The 16,104-nt window shown below is 38.0% G+C and overlaps 1 protein-coding gene and 1 pseudogene across 2 annotated transcripts; one reads left to right on the forward strand and one right to left on the reverse strand.

The window, feature by feature from the left end:
- Positions 1-396: 396 nt before the first annotated feature.
- Positions 397-1,740, reverse strand: LOC104753781 (putative F-box protein At1g71320 pseudogene; annotated as a pseudogene). The gene has a single exon (XR_015585464.1). The product of XR_015585464.1 is annotated as a putative F-box protein At1g71320 pseudogene (transcript).
- A 9,682-nt stretch (positions 1,741-11,422) lies between these two features.
- On the forward strand, positions 11,423-13,553 carry LOC147925796 (uncharacterized). Its single transcript, XM_087492777.1, has 3 exons — positions 11,423-11,552; positions 11,899-13,221; positions 13,519-13,553. The coding sequence occupies exons 1-3, from the start codon at positions 11,423-11,425 to the stop codon at positions 13,551-13,553; spliced, it is 1,488 nt and encodes a 495-aa protein (XP_087348903.1).
- Positions 13,554-16,104: the final 2,551 nt, after the last annotated feature.

Below are 16,104 nucleotides of genomic sequence, written 5' to 3' on the forward strand. Positions count from 1 at the left end.
ATGGAGATGATTTCACTGTGAATTTGGTAAATGATAGTGAAGCTCATGCCCGTGTAGCCAACCTTACCGAACCGCTGCCTGGTCAACTGGAACTAAAGAGCTAGTTAAGTCAAGTTATCAATGTGATAGTAAGTAAAAATACCTATGGGTTCCTCCTAAATGCTCTCACTGTCAACAAATTGGTTAGTTAAATCACATCTAGGAAGCTTTTTTTACAGTAAGTCTTCACTTCAAATAATTCTCTTTATCCCTACTTTCGTTTTGAAAATCGTGAAAACTGGTTCAAAATATTGTATTTATTCATCATAACTATGTATATCCAAATATGTAATATATTGATTAGGAAAAGCTTAAAAAGAAAAAGAGAAATGACAACAGTTTTTAAAATAGCTAAAATAAATAGAAATGACAATATACTTATAATAAATATAAATCTAAACATTCTTTTTAAATTATATATAATATTGTTAAAAATTTAACAGTTTTGATTTGACCAAGTGAAAGTAAAAACAACATCAAAGCATCAAATTTGCAGGAGAAATCATTGTCGGCAAAAAAAAAATTGTTCTTTGTCTAGCCAAAGAAACTTGATATTGATTCTTTCTAACACTTCCAAAATAGGCAGCCGCTAGACCAAGCATACAATACTTTTCATGTAACTGGCTGGTACTTATACAATATATTCTCTCCCATTTCTCATCAGGAGGATATTCTTGCTGTAAACTCCAAACGCCCAAATCTGAACCGTTTAGCAAATCTGAGAGGCACAAACGATCATTGAGACTCCACATTTCTATACTAGTAGCATAATGGGAGTAACACTTTGGTAACAATATCCATCGAAATTTTTCAGTATGAAGATCGATAACTAGTAGCATTGAAAGTTTGTGCGACGTATTATCTAATGTCAACCAAAAGAGGGATCCATTTGCGTAGACTGATGATTGCTCTTTGCAGAATATACGATTATTTAAACAATAAAAGCATGTGTCTCTTTGCTTACCATTATCGAAGGGTATGATCTTGGCCTTGAAACAATCCCAATCACAATTTTTAACTCTTGGATATATCAAAATCACCTTATATGATTTTGTAACAATATCTTTGTCAAATCCAGCAAGTCTCGGGATCATCTTCACTAATTCATCTTCATAATTCAGCAAGACTAGTTGAGAAACGTCTTTCCATGTTCTATAGAGCATTGCGGTTAACCTGACTTTAAGAGTAAATGGCCATTGCGAAAATGCCGGAGAAAGTGTCATGTGTTCTTTAGTCGTCGGATTGATCAAGTAAATGTACCTAAAATCATCGTAGATACGAATCAAGACCAATCCATCACAAGAGCCCAAGACTTGAATAGTTTTTTTTTGAGATTTGTCGATTGGATCATCAGGAAAAGTATAGTAACTAGAAGAAGAAGGACAATAGTTTCCATTGCTGTGATCATCATATCTAGAAAAAGTATCCAAACACAAAGTTGTTGAGTCTGAATCTTGTTTATCAAACTTGGCTGACAATTGTTGGGTAACAACTAGAAGTTTCATACTAGGGGTTAGTAATCCTGTACGAACGAGTCGCTTGTGGGAAAAATTGGCTGATTCGATCATCGATCTCCATTTTTTTGACAAGACTTTGAATCTAGCGAGTGGTTTTATTGGAAGATGGTAAAAGATCTCTTCAACTATATCCTCTGATATTATATTTGTCTTAGGATTATTATGTTTGTTATCCTCTATTTTTTTCTGGGCGATGATAATACATAATTTAGATTATATATATATATATATATATATATAGTAATATGGATATAATCTTGGATTATTAACTTTAGAGTTATCATTAATTAATTGTAGGAAAGAAGATTTTACACATTTAACTCATTTTAGAATAATAAAGAGTAAATAAATAAATGTGTATGTATAAGCTATCAATAAATATTGATTTCATGAAAAAAATACATGTTGATTAATATATGTATATATCACTACTAAAATTAATGTGAATAAAATGAGAAAAATTATGACTAAATATGCTTTCATATAATTTTCTTTAAAGAATTAATCTCTTTTAATTATTTGTTGATATTAATCTATTTATTTGAACATTGATAGATTTTAAAATTTTCTAAACAAATATATATATTAAAATAAGAGGTTCAAATTATTCAAATAAGGCATAATACATGAAATTTGTATTAAAAAAAAAAAAGAAATTTTTAATAAACTAATAAAAAGCTAGTGTGACAAAAAAAATGAGATGGTATGACATTTGAGAGTCTATTTTATTTGTTATAAAATAACACATGTAAAAGTATTTTACTTATGTTTTGCTTATATTTCACATATATGTTTTGCTTTTTTCTAGTTAGTTTACTATTTTCTTTTTAAAAAATATATCTAAGATATTACATAAATGCAAAATCTTATCGGTGAAATTAGTTAGAAAATATTTAATTATATGTAATATGTTTTCAGGTTTATGATGTTAGAAAACCGTTTGAGGAAAATTCTTTATAGAAAAAGAGTGATATTAGATGCTAAATATGTCAATCATAATGGATATATGTTAGGAAGTTTTAGCAACATGGAATTTGTTGTCTTCATCCACTCTTTTAGAAAAGAAAATGTTTCTCATAACAAGATGAAAAGATTTTATTGTGAGTAATAAATATTATATAGAAAAGGGTGATATTAGATAATAAACATGTAAATTATAATTGATATATATATATATATTTTAGGAATTTTTAGCAACATGGAATTTGTTGTCTTCATCCACTCTTTTGGAAAATAAAATTTTCTCATAACAAGATGAAGCTACCACCACAACAACCTTCCCACCACGTTCCTAGCCCTGGATCTTCACTCCCACAGCAAGATCTCTCCAAAAACGCCTTCAAATCTCACAAACTCTCTCTCTAAAACGTTAAGAACCGTTTCTCTCCTTTTCTCTCTGTATTCTCTAAAAAACGGCGTGAGACAAAACCCCAAAACAGAACCTAGGTTGTTTTCTCACGTAAATAACTCGGTTCTATGGTTTTCCCTAAAGAAAACTGACCAAAATCGACAATTAAATCGAACTGGTCAAACCAGAAATCGATCGACACCCTCCCCCAAGACGCACGGTTTTGGTTCGCGGGCGTTAAAATTCTCCCCCAACAACATAGATTCGTCCTCGAATCTCAAACAAACCTCAACCAAGGACTCCTGTGCTACCTTCTCCACGGCCCGCACTCCTCGGACCGATCTACGAAAGGTCACCTCTAGGCGATAGACTCACGTTCCAAGCGTTATTTGCTTTCGACTTTTGGACTTTCCTTTACTTATAGGCCTAAACCTTGAGTTTTTATTGGCTCATCATCAGGCCGAAGCCTGCATGCCTTAATATATATAAGGAAGTCCAATACTCGTCTCTCGGGTTGCCACCCTATAGCGCGCCCCCGGATCGTCATCCGAAGTCGATATACCAACCACACTCCCAAGCCACAAAGTCTTAGAATATGACGGTACTAGGAGAACCGAAGTCCCCCCAAGAGTCGCGAGCAAACAATTCTGAACACGTCTGAGTCTTATCCCTATCCAGGTTTCCTTCCCGTGGCTCGCGTAAGACAACATGATGGCTTACCAACCACATATCCCCTCACTGGAATACCTCATGACCACAAAAGGTTCATCTCACTGCCCCACAGGTCGCCACAAAGGCCTAACAAATGTCCTAAACAGGACCGCCACTAAGACCAAACAAATGTCCTAAACAGGACCGCCACAAAGACCAAATAAATGTCTTATACAGGACCGCCACAAAGGTCATCTGTCCCGAAGGACAGTCACAAAGACCATATGTCCCGAAGGACTGCCTAAACAGGCACTCTGGCTTAACAGCCCACCATAAAGGCCACACAATCGCTAAACAACCCACCACAAATGCCACACAATGGCTAGACAGCCCGCCACAAATGCCACACAAAGTCTCAAAACACCGCCACACTCGGCAAAATGACTCAAAAGTCCGCCACTAAGGCCACACAAGCCCCTCCAAGGCTCCCCGCCACTAAAAATGGATAAATTTTAACTCACATAAAAATTTCCATTTTTAGCACTTTCCACTTTTAGAAACTTCTAACTCAGGAAACCTTCCCTTAAACCACCGCCTCACGAAAATTTGGTACCCCGAACACCACCTCATCATGTTACTTAGTCGAACAACCAACCACCCCAAGCGACCAAGTAAACAAGAGAGATGGGCTGGAATACTCCATTCCCGCTCCAGCCACGGATTACAGATGGGACCAGGCTAGGCAAGCTCAAGTAGCGGCTTGCTTCTCATACCACTTCTTAAACCTTGCCTTCATCCTCGCCTCAGGATTCCAAGTCTGCTCCTCAACGCCATCACAGTCCCAAAGGACTCTTATTAAAAGAATCTTCTTCTTCTGAAGTTCCTTGATCCTCCTCCCGAGAACCCTCACTGGTCTCGCCTCCAAAGTCATGTTAGGCTGAAGATCCTCAGGAATCTTAGCCAACAACTGATCATCCTCACGGAGACACTTCCACAACATAGACTCATGGAAAACCTTATGGAATGCACGCATAACCTCAGGTAACTCCAGTTTATATGCTACTGGTCCAACTCGCTCAATCACTCTGAACGGACCCATATACCTCGGACTCAACTTAGTCTCAGTTAATGACCTGTTCGGACCCCGCAACATGGCCATCTTGAGGTACACTCTATCTCCAACCTGAAATTCAAGATCTCTCCTCCTCTTATCGGCATAACTCCTCTGTCGATCCTGAGCTTCCTTCATGTTCAGCTTGAGAACCCGAATCTTCTCTGAGGTCTCCTGAACAAAATCTGTCCCGTACATGTTCCTCTCCCCCACCTGAGTCCAGCATAACGATGTACGAGACGACCTCCCATACAAAGCCTCATAAGGTGTCATCCCGATACTCGCCTGGTAACTGTTGTTGTAAGCAAACTCTACCAAGCTCAAGTGATCTGCCCAATGGCCACCCCAATCCAACACACACATCCTCAGCAAATCCTCCAACGTCTGGATCATCCTCTCTGATTTTCCATCTGTCTGGGGATGATAAGATGTAGTCATATGCACCTTAGTGCCCATATATGCCTGAAATGCCCTCCAGAACACCGAAATGAACTTGGAATCCCTATCAAACACAATGCTCGCTGGCACCCATGCAACCTAACTATCTCCTTCACATACTTCTTAGCCAAGAGCGCTGCTCCATCAGTCTTCTTAATGGCCAGAAAATGTGCCGACTTAGTCAACCGGTCCACAATGACCCATATAGCATTAAACGTCTTGGACACTGGCAAACCAACCACGAAGTCCATCATAATCATATCCCACTTCCACTCTGGAATGGGAAGACTCTTCAGCAAACCACCTGGTACTGATGCTCAGCCTTCACTAGCTGACACATATCGCACCTCGCAACCCAACTAGCCACGTTCTTCTTCATCCCGACCCAGTGATAGTACCTCTTGAGATCACGGTACATCTTAGTCGCTCCTGGATGAATAGAGAACAAGCTCGCATGAGCCTCTCTCAGGATCTCCTGCCTCAACTCCTCATCCTTAGGCACACAAATCCGCCCGTACAAAAGAATAGTACCATTAGCCGAAACCTGATACTCTGAATCAACATCCTTTGAGGCATTCACCAGCCCCAAATCCTTCTCTTGAGCCAAACGCACTATGCTCAAGAGGTCTACTCTATCCACTGCAATCAAACCCAACGGCTCCTGAGTAACCGCACACAAGCTCAACGAACTGATCTCTCCTACCAGAGACTCCATGTCCTGCTCCTGAGCCGAAGCCGCCCGCTTCCTACTTAAGGCATCTGCAACCAAGTTAGCCTTACTAGGGTGATAGGCTATCTCTAAATCATAATCCTCCACGAGCTCCATCCACCGCCTCTATCTCAAATTCAGCTCGGGCTGAGTGAATATATACTTTAGGCTCTTATGATCTGTAAACACATGAACGTTTGCACCATAAAGATAAGATCTCCAAATCTTCAGGGCAAAAACTACAGCACCCATCTCCAAATCATGAGTAGGATAGTTGTCCTCATGCTTCCGCAACTACCGCAAAGCATAGACAATCACCTTCCCATGCTGCATCAACACACATCCCAAACCAACTCTGGATGCATCTGCATACACCAAATAGGGTTCCCCCTGCTCAGGCAAAGCCAACACCGGAGCAGTAGTTAACATATCCTTCAGGCTTGCAAAGCCCTCCTCGTACTCCTGTGACCAAACAAAAGGAACATCCTTCCCTGTCAACTTAGTCATAGGGCGTGCTCTGCTCACAAACCACTGCACAAACCTCCTGTAGTAACCTGCCAACCCAAGAAAACTCCTGATCTTCGTGCCATCATGCGGTCTAGGCCAATCCTTGATATCCTGAAACTTCTCCGGATCTACAGAAACCCCATCGCAGACACAATGTGACCCAAAAAACCCATCCCACACTACCAGAAACTACACTTGCTCAACTTAGCAAACAACTTCTGCTCCCTCAGCTTCTCCAGAACTGCCCTCAAATGCACTGCATGCTCTTAAGGACTCTTAGAATAAATCAGGATGTCGTCGATGAAAATGATGACAGACACGTCCAGAAACTCCTGAAACACGTTGTTCATCAATCTCATAAACGCTTCTGGTGTGTTAGTCAACCCAAACGGGATCACTACAAACTCAAAATGCTCATACCTCGTCCTCAAAGCAATCTTCCTCACATCTGCGTCATCTATCGGGATCTGATGATAACCCGACGCCAGATCAATCATGGAGAACCAAGTAGCACCTCTCAACTGATCCAACAACTCATCGATCCTCGGAAAAGGGTACTTGTTCTTCACAGTGACCCGGTTGAGACCCCTGTAATCGATACACAAGCGGAAACTCCCATGCTTCTTCTTAACAAATAACATCGGCGCTCCCCACGATGATACACTAGCACGGATGAATCCCTTCCTCAACAAATCCTCTAGCTGCTTCTTCAGCTCTACCATCTCTGCTAGAGCCATCATGTAAGGAGCCTTGGATAACAGTGTCGTCCCTGGTTCTAGTTCAATCGTAAAAGGATCAGACCAATAAGGTGGTAATCCCTGCAATGACTGGAACACATTCTCAAACTCCTCCACAACCTGAATACCGCTAACCGTAGACTTCCCCACTGACTATGGCATCGATATAGTAACCAAATAAGCCTCTCGGCCCTTCTCGATCATCTCCCCAGCATGAATGGCCGAGATCACGAGACTCTCCAAAGTCGGTCTAATCTCCTAAAAAACCAACTTCCCTCCTGAGCACTCAAACTCCACTCTACCCCAGTGACAGTTCATATCTACCATATGCCGATGCAACCAGTCCATCCCCAAGATAATGTCTTACAACTCCACTGAGCTGATAAGCAAATCCGCAGGCCAAGACTCTCATGCGATCTGAATATCGATACCCCTCGCTCGACCAATAACTCTCAGAAACTTGCCTCCAACAATTCTGACAACTCATGCATGCTCTCCAGGATCTCCCATGATACCCGCATTCTTTACACACTCTGGGGTAATGAAGGTTTGAGTAGCTCCAGAATCAAACATACCGTGGGACTTAAACCCGCCCACCAACAAGGTTCCTACACAAACCTCATGTGTTGAGAACCTAACACTTTATCACATGACAACATAAAAATTGAACTTACTAATAATTCACAAAGACAAGTACCAGAAATTATACATGTGATCGCCCCGGCACTGGTTCCACCAGTCTCTGCATCCGTGTATACCCGTGGCGCCTGCTCAATCCGTGCCACCTGCTGCCCTCTCGGCTGCACCTGCTGCCACGCTGCTAACGCTACCTGCTGCCACGCTGCTAACGCTACCACCTACTTGCTTGTTGCTTAATTGCTTGATTGTGTGTTTGTTGCTTGTTATGCTTCCGCATTGCGTGCTTTGATTGTGGGGTAGTTGGTATGTTGAGATAGCGTGCTATAGGAAGATAGCATGTTATAGGGAGATAGCATGTTATAGGGAGATAGCATGTTATAGGATGTTAGCATGTTAAAGGGTTAGCATGTTAGAAGGGTCACCCAACTCGATGAGTAATATTAGATTACTCACCCCTCTCCTCAATTGTTTTTCTTGCAGGGAAAGTTAGGTGGGTAGTACCGAGTGTTATGGATCAGATAGGATATTTTCTTGTCTTTTGTTGATTTTTATTGTACTATGTTTCTTGTTAAGTTGGATCCAACATTTTTGATTCGTGTTTGTTTAAATTTTGTAAATTCATTACTATATATAATAAATCGTTTATTTTCATATATAAATCGGACAAGTGGAGCTGTCTACGCAGATATTTCGGATCCAGCAACACCGCATATAGACCTAGGGTTGCAAAGCCTAAGGGATATACGTAGCGGATAGACGGATGCCAGTGGATTGGCTGGGGAACCTAATTCGTTGGTGGAACCTCGGCCGGATCGCAGGCGAACGTCTGATTGTGACGACCATCGGGCCAGTCTGTGGTTAGTCCGGCCATAGGACGGTTTGGGGGCGTTACAGACACCTCCACATGGTGTCGACCGACACTCGCTAAGTCCCCGAGCCGTCCTCGCGTTGGTGTCGACCGACACCACTGTCAAGCAGTGATTTCCTTCGAACAGAACCTCCGAATCTCGCCTCCAAACTTCTCCTTTTCGTCCCACACGATCCCAGGAACGAATCCAAGCCTCATGAGCTACGAAAAACTTCCAAACAACCAAACAACACACAATATCATAGAAACAGAGATTTTAGCTTAGATAAGCCATGGTCATGCACTCACCTTAGCCAAACAATAAGATCTAAGCCCAAAAGACGAAGCTACCACCACAACAACCTTCCCACCACGTTCCTAACCCTGGATCTTCACTCCCACAGCAAGATCTCTCCAAAAATGCCTTCAAATCTCACAAAGTCTCTCTCCAAAACCATAAGAACTGTTTCTCTCCTTTTCTCTCCTTTTCTCTCTGTATTCTCTCAAAAACGGCGTGAGACAAAACCCCAAAACACGACCTAGGTCGTTTTCTCACTTAAATAACTCGGTTCTATGGTTTTTCCTAAACCAAACCGACCAAAATCGATAATTAAATCGAACTGGTCAAACCAGAAATGAAGTGGTGTCGAGCGACACCACCATGGTTTCGATCGACACCCTCCCCAAAACGCACAGTTTTGGTTCGCGAGCGTTATAAAAATAGAACCCAATAGGATTTTATAGGCAAACCCGTACCCAACCCGAACCCAGTTTTTTGGGTTGGGTTCCGGGTTGGGTATTCGGGTACGGTTTTTATGCCCAGGCCTAAATACAACATTGCTTATATTTTAAAAATATATCTATACTAGATTATGACCCGCGGTATACCGCTGGCAAATTTTTTTTTGATTTTTTTAATGTACTATTTTAATTCCTATTTTGCTAATATACGTTTTGTTAATTTAAGTTATTTAGTATATTATTCGTGGTATACCGCACAATAATTTTTTTCAATACAATCTTAATTAAATTAGTTTGATTCGACATATTTTATATTGGTGTTGTTAAATAGTAAAATAAGGATTTAACCTGTAATGAAGTATCATATTAAAGATATTTTATTTTTTAGTATTATCATTTCAATCATGAAATATCATATAACCCGTCATGTAATATAACTCGTTTGTGTTATTTTGAAAAATTAATATGTTTAAATATTCATAATTTTAAACTTTTTATTAAGTTTTAATATATCAGTTATAAATTATAAACTTCTTAAAATTCTATAATTTACTATATATGGTAAATTTACGATATATGTATGTTGAACACACACTTTTTATATTAGTTGAGTAATATATGTTCGTTTAAAAAAATTCAAATCACAACATATACAGAAAAATACATTTTTATCAATTTTATGTACTAAATGATGATTCACTACATTTAAATTTTAAAATCAATATAAGATGAGAGGAGAATAATTTTTTTTAATATGAAATAAATCTTCTAAATATCTATATTAAAATTATAGAATACTATATATATAGATATTTAAAATATTTTAATTCTGTTTGGTTATAAGGATAGTAGAGAGAATTAACTAAACTTGTTTGGATATGAATATAAGCATTAAATGATATTAAATGTAAAAAATTTCTAAAACTGATTTTTGAGCAAAAACTGCTGCAAAAATAATAGTATAGATACTTATTTAAATAATGTTGTTAGAACTTTAATCAACTTTAATGTGGCATATTACGAAAATGCTATTGCATTTTAATTAATCTAATAACTAACAAAAGAAAAGTTTATATTTGTTTACAAAAAAATAAAACAATATTTTAAAATTATTTAATGAAATTATTTAACAGATTTTATTTATTGTTTCAGAAATCTTAGGAAATAATAACAAACATGTAATTGGCTAAAACTTATTTTTTTATACACAATATTTACTATATAAAAAATATTAGCTGTACAATGTTGACAATAAACATATAATCTGATTATAATTTTCACATATAAAGTTAATATATACTAACATGTTATGCCAACAATTGCAATGATGTTAATATTAACACCAATCACTATTGTAAATTTGATATATTAAGATCTCTAAACACGTTCACATCAATTTGTAATACCAGATCACGGGTCAATACATGTTTTGTAAATTTTTTTAAGACTTTACCGAATTTATAATTAATGAATTTAACACTGCACCCAAAACAAAATAGTAGTACCAACTACAGGTCGAAATCAGAATATAAAATTAAGTAAATTAAATAAATAATTTTGTAAAATGTATAGATTAAATAAATAATCTACTATTATTTTGTAACAAACAAATCCAAATTTACGTAAATATTTCCCCACGCTGTACAGCGTGGGTCACTATCTAGTTAATATATTTATTTGAGTATTGATAGATTTTAAAATTTTCTTTAACAAATTCTCCAAGAAGTTTGGTACTGTATCTACTTCTTTATTGTAATTAAATAAGTTACTGATCAAAATTCATTCATTAGTATAAGATAAAAACTTTTTTTTTTTTTGAACAAAGTATAAGATAAAAACTAAGATTTTTTTTTTAACTGATCTATGCGTACATTAATTTTTGTTCAGCTTTCCCATATAATTTAAGTTAATGAATTTTATTTTGGTTGTACTTCCATTTCCATCTCCCTCGTTTAAATCCACCACGTCAGCTGGGACAAATTCCTATAAAAAAAAAACGTTTTATATTTTCATTATAAATACTCTGTAAAATAAACAACAATATAAATAAATATGGAGTCTATCCTTCTTTATGAATCATCGGCTCTTTTAGTTTCTCTCTACAAACTCTAGTCTCTTCGAACTAAATCTTGACGACGATGGCGGCTGTTCCGATCAACACTCCACCTGAATCATCCGAAGAAGAGTTCAGCAACTCCAAAGTTTCCTACTCGTATGAAGACGACTCAATGGAAGTCGAACTGTCTGACTCGGAAAACACCAATGGAGGTACGTATATACATGCATGATTACAATCTTTCCCATTTCCCCTGTTTCTACTCTAACGAAGCCGTTTCGTTCGCTAGCTAGGAGATACTCTCTTGTATATGTCCAGTTCTTTTAGGTTTCAAGATTGTTTCGTCGGAAAAGTTATGTAAGATAGTATTAGGAGTGAATAATTAAGCTGGTTTAATATGTTTTGGTTAAGCTTAATAGATTAGATTTCCGGTTTAGATTAGTTCCGGTTTACTGTAAATGGTTGTATATAGATAAACATTGTAAAGTTTGTTAAGGAATTAATGAGAAAAATCATTTCACAAAATCTCTTTGCTCATGAACTCTATTATGGTATCAGAGTTTTTCTTCCGCAAATCACATCGACGAAATCGTTTCTATCATCATCGGTTCATCTTCTGCATCGTTGATTTTGGCGAAAATGGTGAAAAAGGGGGGAAATTGAGGAATCGGAGTGAAACACCTGAGATCGATACATCTGCAATGAGGATCACTCGCGGATCAGTCGTGCTTGAAGATCCAGAGGTGGAATTGGTGAAACAACAACGTAATCTCAAATTGGAAGGATATGGAACTCACGGATCTGCGTCGAAGTCATCAGAAACTTTCGACAGTCCGTTAAGTCTTCAATCGTCCCATCACCCAGGTTTGATGATTGTTGCTCATGCTCTTGATGGAACGAATTACAATAGCTGGTCGATTGCGATGAGGATTAGTCTAGATGCTAAGAACAAACTCAGTTTCATTGACGGATCCTTACCTAGGCCATGTGAGAGTGATTACGATTTCAAGATCCGGAGTAGATGCAATAGTATGGTGAAGTCATGGATTCTCAATGTTGTGAGCAAGGAAATCTATGATAGTATCTTATACTATCAAGATGCAGCAGAAATATGGGATGATTTGTTCACAAGATTTAAAGTGAATAATCTACCAAGAAGGTATCAACTCGAACAAGCTATAATGACTTTGAGACAAGGTCAACTTGATTTGTCAAGCTACTTCACGAAGAAGAAGACTCTGTGGGAACAGCTAGCCAACACTAAGTCTAGAAATGTGAAGAAGTGTGATTGTGATCATGTCAAGGAGTTGCTTGAAGAAGCTGATACGAGTCGTGTGATACAATTCCTCATGGGATTGAATGATGAATTCAATAGTATCAAAAGTCAGATGCTGAACATGAAGCCTAGAACAGGATTGAATGAGATTTATAACATGTTGGATCAAGATGAGAGTCAAAGATTGGTGGGAGTTTCTTCTAGGCCAAAGCCACCTCCTACTGCTTTCCAGTCTCAAGCGGTGATTCCAGATCAAAACTCAATTCTGATGGCTCAAGGAAACTTTCAAAAGCCCAAATGTTCTCATTGTTCTCGAGTTCGTCACACTACGAACAAGTGTTACAAAATTCATGGATATCCGCCTGGTCATCCAAGAGCTAAGAAGAACAATTATGTTGGAAGTAGAAACTTGGCGAGTACTGGACAGATTGAGGATCAGAAGGATCAAATGGGGACAGAAGTGCATGGAGAAATGTCGAATGATCAACTCCAACAAATGGTTTCTTACCTCAGTGCCGAGCTTCAATCTCCCAGTATCACTTCATGCCCTGACAAAGCTATAGTCTCGACTTCAAACTATGTACCTTCTATCTCACAGATATCTGGTACTTTCCTATCTTTATATGATTTCACTTTTTATGACATGTTGACATCTTCTATACCTCATGAAACTGAGTTGTCTTTTAGAGCTTGGGTTATAGATTCAGGAGCTAGTCATCATGTTACCAAATGGTCAAACAGTTAAAATAGAGGAAACTGGTTATATTCAACTTACTGATGCTTTGTCTCTTTATAATGTGTTGCATATTCCTGAATTTAAATTTAACTTGCTAAGTGTTAGTATTATCACTAAATCTTTGAAGTCTAAAGTGAGTTTTACTTCTGATGAATGTATGATACATGCTCTTACTCAGGACCTAATGATTGGGAACGGTAGTCAAGTCGCAAATCTATATGTCTTGAACTTGGATAAGTCTCTTGTTAATGTGTCTTGCTCTACTTTTCCTGGTAAGTCTGTCTGTTCTACTTCAAAAGATAATTCAGAAATGTGGCATAAAAGGTTAGGATATCCATCGTTTGCTAAAATAGAGTTTCTCTCTGATTTCTTATTGTTATCTAAATCAAATATCAATAAAGCTAAAGTTCATTGTCGTATTTTCATTTGTCGAAACAGAAACATTTACCTTTCAAATCATTGAATCATATGCGTGAAAAAGCTTTTGAATTGGTTCACATTGACACTTGGGGTCCTTTTTCTGTTCCAACCGTTGATGGATATCGTTATTTCTTAACAATAGTTGATGATTTTAGTCGAGCAACTTGGATATATATGCTGAAACAAAAATCTGATGTTTTAAATGTTTTTCCTGGTTTTATTAAAATGATTGAAACTCAATATAATACTAACGTTTGTTCTGTGAGATCCGACAATGCTCATGAATTGAAATTTGCTGATTTTTATCTGAAAAATCAATTGAATCTTTCCATTCTTGTCCTGAAACTCCTGAACAAAACTCTGTGGTTGAAAGAAAGCATCAACATTTGTTGAATGTAGCTAGGTCTCTTATGTTTCAGTCAGGTGTTCCTCTAGAGTATTGGGGCGATTGTGTATTAACCGCAGTATTTTTAATCAATAGATTACCATCTCCTGTCCTAGATAATAAGACACCCTTTGAGAAATTAACTAATAATAGTCCTGATTATCATAGTTTAAAAGCCTTTGGTTGTTTATGTTATTGTAGTACATCCTCTAAGTCTAGAAACAAATTTGAACCTAGGGCTAGAGCTTGTATAATCTTAGGCTATCCATCAGGTTACAAATGTTATAAGCTACTAGATATAGAGATACTCAGTTTCTATTTCAAGGCATGTCATTTTTTATGAGGATATCTTTCCTTTTGCATCATCTACTATCTTAGATGATGCAAAGACTTTCTTTCCTCATGTTTCTCTCCCTACACAAATCAATGATGAACATTTGCCTCTAGTGCAATCATCTTCTGATGCTTCTCATACCATCGATGAGACATCCTCCATGGTTTATGTTCCTTCTGAACCTAAACCAACTCGGCAGAGAAAACTGCCTTCCCATTTGCAGGACTTTCATTGCTATAATAATACTCCTACTATAAATAAGCCTACAAACACATCTCCTTATCCATTGGCAAATTATATTTCTTATTCAAATATATCTCAGCCTTTCTGTGCTTTTATTAATGTCATTGCAAAGTCAAAAATTCCTAAAAACTATTCAGAGGCTCGGCTGGACAAGGTGTGGGTTGATGCTGTGGGAAAGGAGATTGGTGCTTTTGTAAGGATTCAGACGTGGAGTGTTGGTGAATTACCTCCGGGTAAGGTTGCTGTAGGTTGTAAATGGTTGTTTACAATCAAGTATCATGCAGATGGAAGTATTGAACGATACAAGGCTCGTTTGGTGGCAAAGGGGTATACTCAGTGAGAGGGAATTGACTTTGTTGAAACTTTTTCACCCGTTGTGAAGATGGCAACGGTAAAGATGGTTCTTTCCCTCGCACCTAAAATGCAGTGGTCTTTACATCAGTTAGACATCTCTAATGCATTTTTGAATGGTGACCTCGATGAGGAAATATACATGAAGTTGCCACCAGGTTATGCTGAAATTCAAGGAGAAACAGTCTCTCCTACTGCTGTATGTCGCTTGCATAAGTCCATATATGGATTAAAACAAGCATCTCGACAGTGGTTTCTTAAATTCAAGGCTACTTTGAAAGGTCTTGGTTTTGAAACATGTCATGGTGATCACACTCTGTTTGTCAAGGAGACGAGTGATCAATTTCTTGTTGTTTTGGTGTATGTTGACGACATCTTAATCGCTAGTACAGCTGCTGGTCATTTGCGCGATCAGTTGAGTTCTCACTTTCAGTTAAGGGATCTTGGTCCTCCGAAGTTCTTCCTTGGTATTGAAATTGCTCGAAGTGATGCAGGTATTACTCTTTCTCAGAGGAAATACGTTCTTGATCTATTGGAAGAAACTGGTTTCTCGGACTGCAAGCCTTCTCCTATTCCAATGAAGCCTGATCAGCATATGTCATTAACAGGATTGTTTAAGAAGAAATCTAAGGTGGTACTCGAGGAGATTGAACCAGCTTCTGACTCTCTTGATACTTCACCAACTCCTATACTTTTATCTACTGCTGAGAGTGCACTTATTCCTGATGCTAAGCAGTATAGGAGATTGATTGGCAAATTACAATATTTGACCATTACGAGACCAGATATTTGTTTTGTCGTGGGAAAATTGGCACAATATTGTTCGGCTCCACGGAAGTTTCATCTTCAATCTGCTCACAAGATCCTGCGTTACTTGAAAGGGACCATTGGTCAAGGACTTTTCTATCGTAAAGACAATGACTTCTCTATTCGTGGGTTTTCTGACGCAGACTGGGGTGCTTGTCCAGACAGTAGAAGGTCGTTGACAGGTTTTGCGATCTTTCTTGGTCAATCATTGA

Source organism: Camelina sativa, chromosome 16 (genome assembly GCF_030686135.1).
Source record: "Camelina sativa cultivar CO46 ecotype springtype chromosome 16, ASM3068613v1".
NCBI classification, from domain to species: domain Eukaryota; kingdom Viridiplantae; phylum Streptophyta; class Magnoliopsida; order Brassicales; family Brassicaceae; genus Camelina; species Camelina sativa.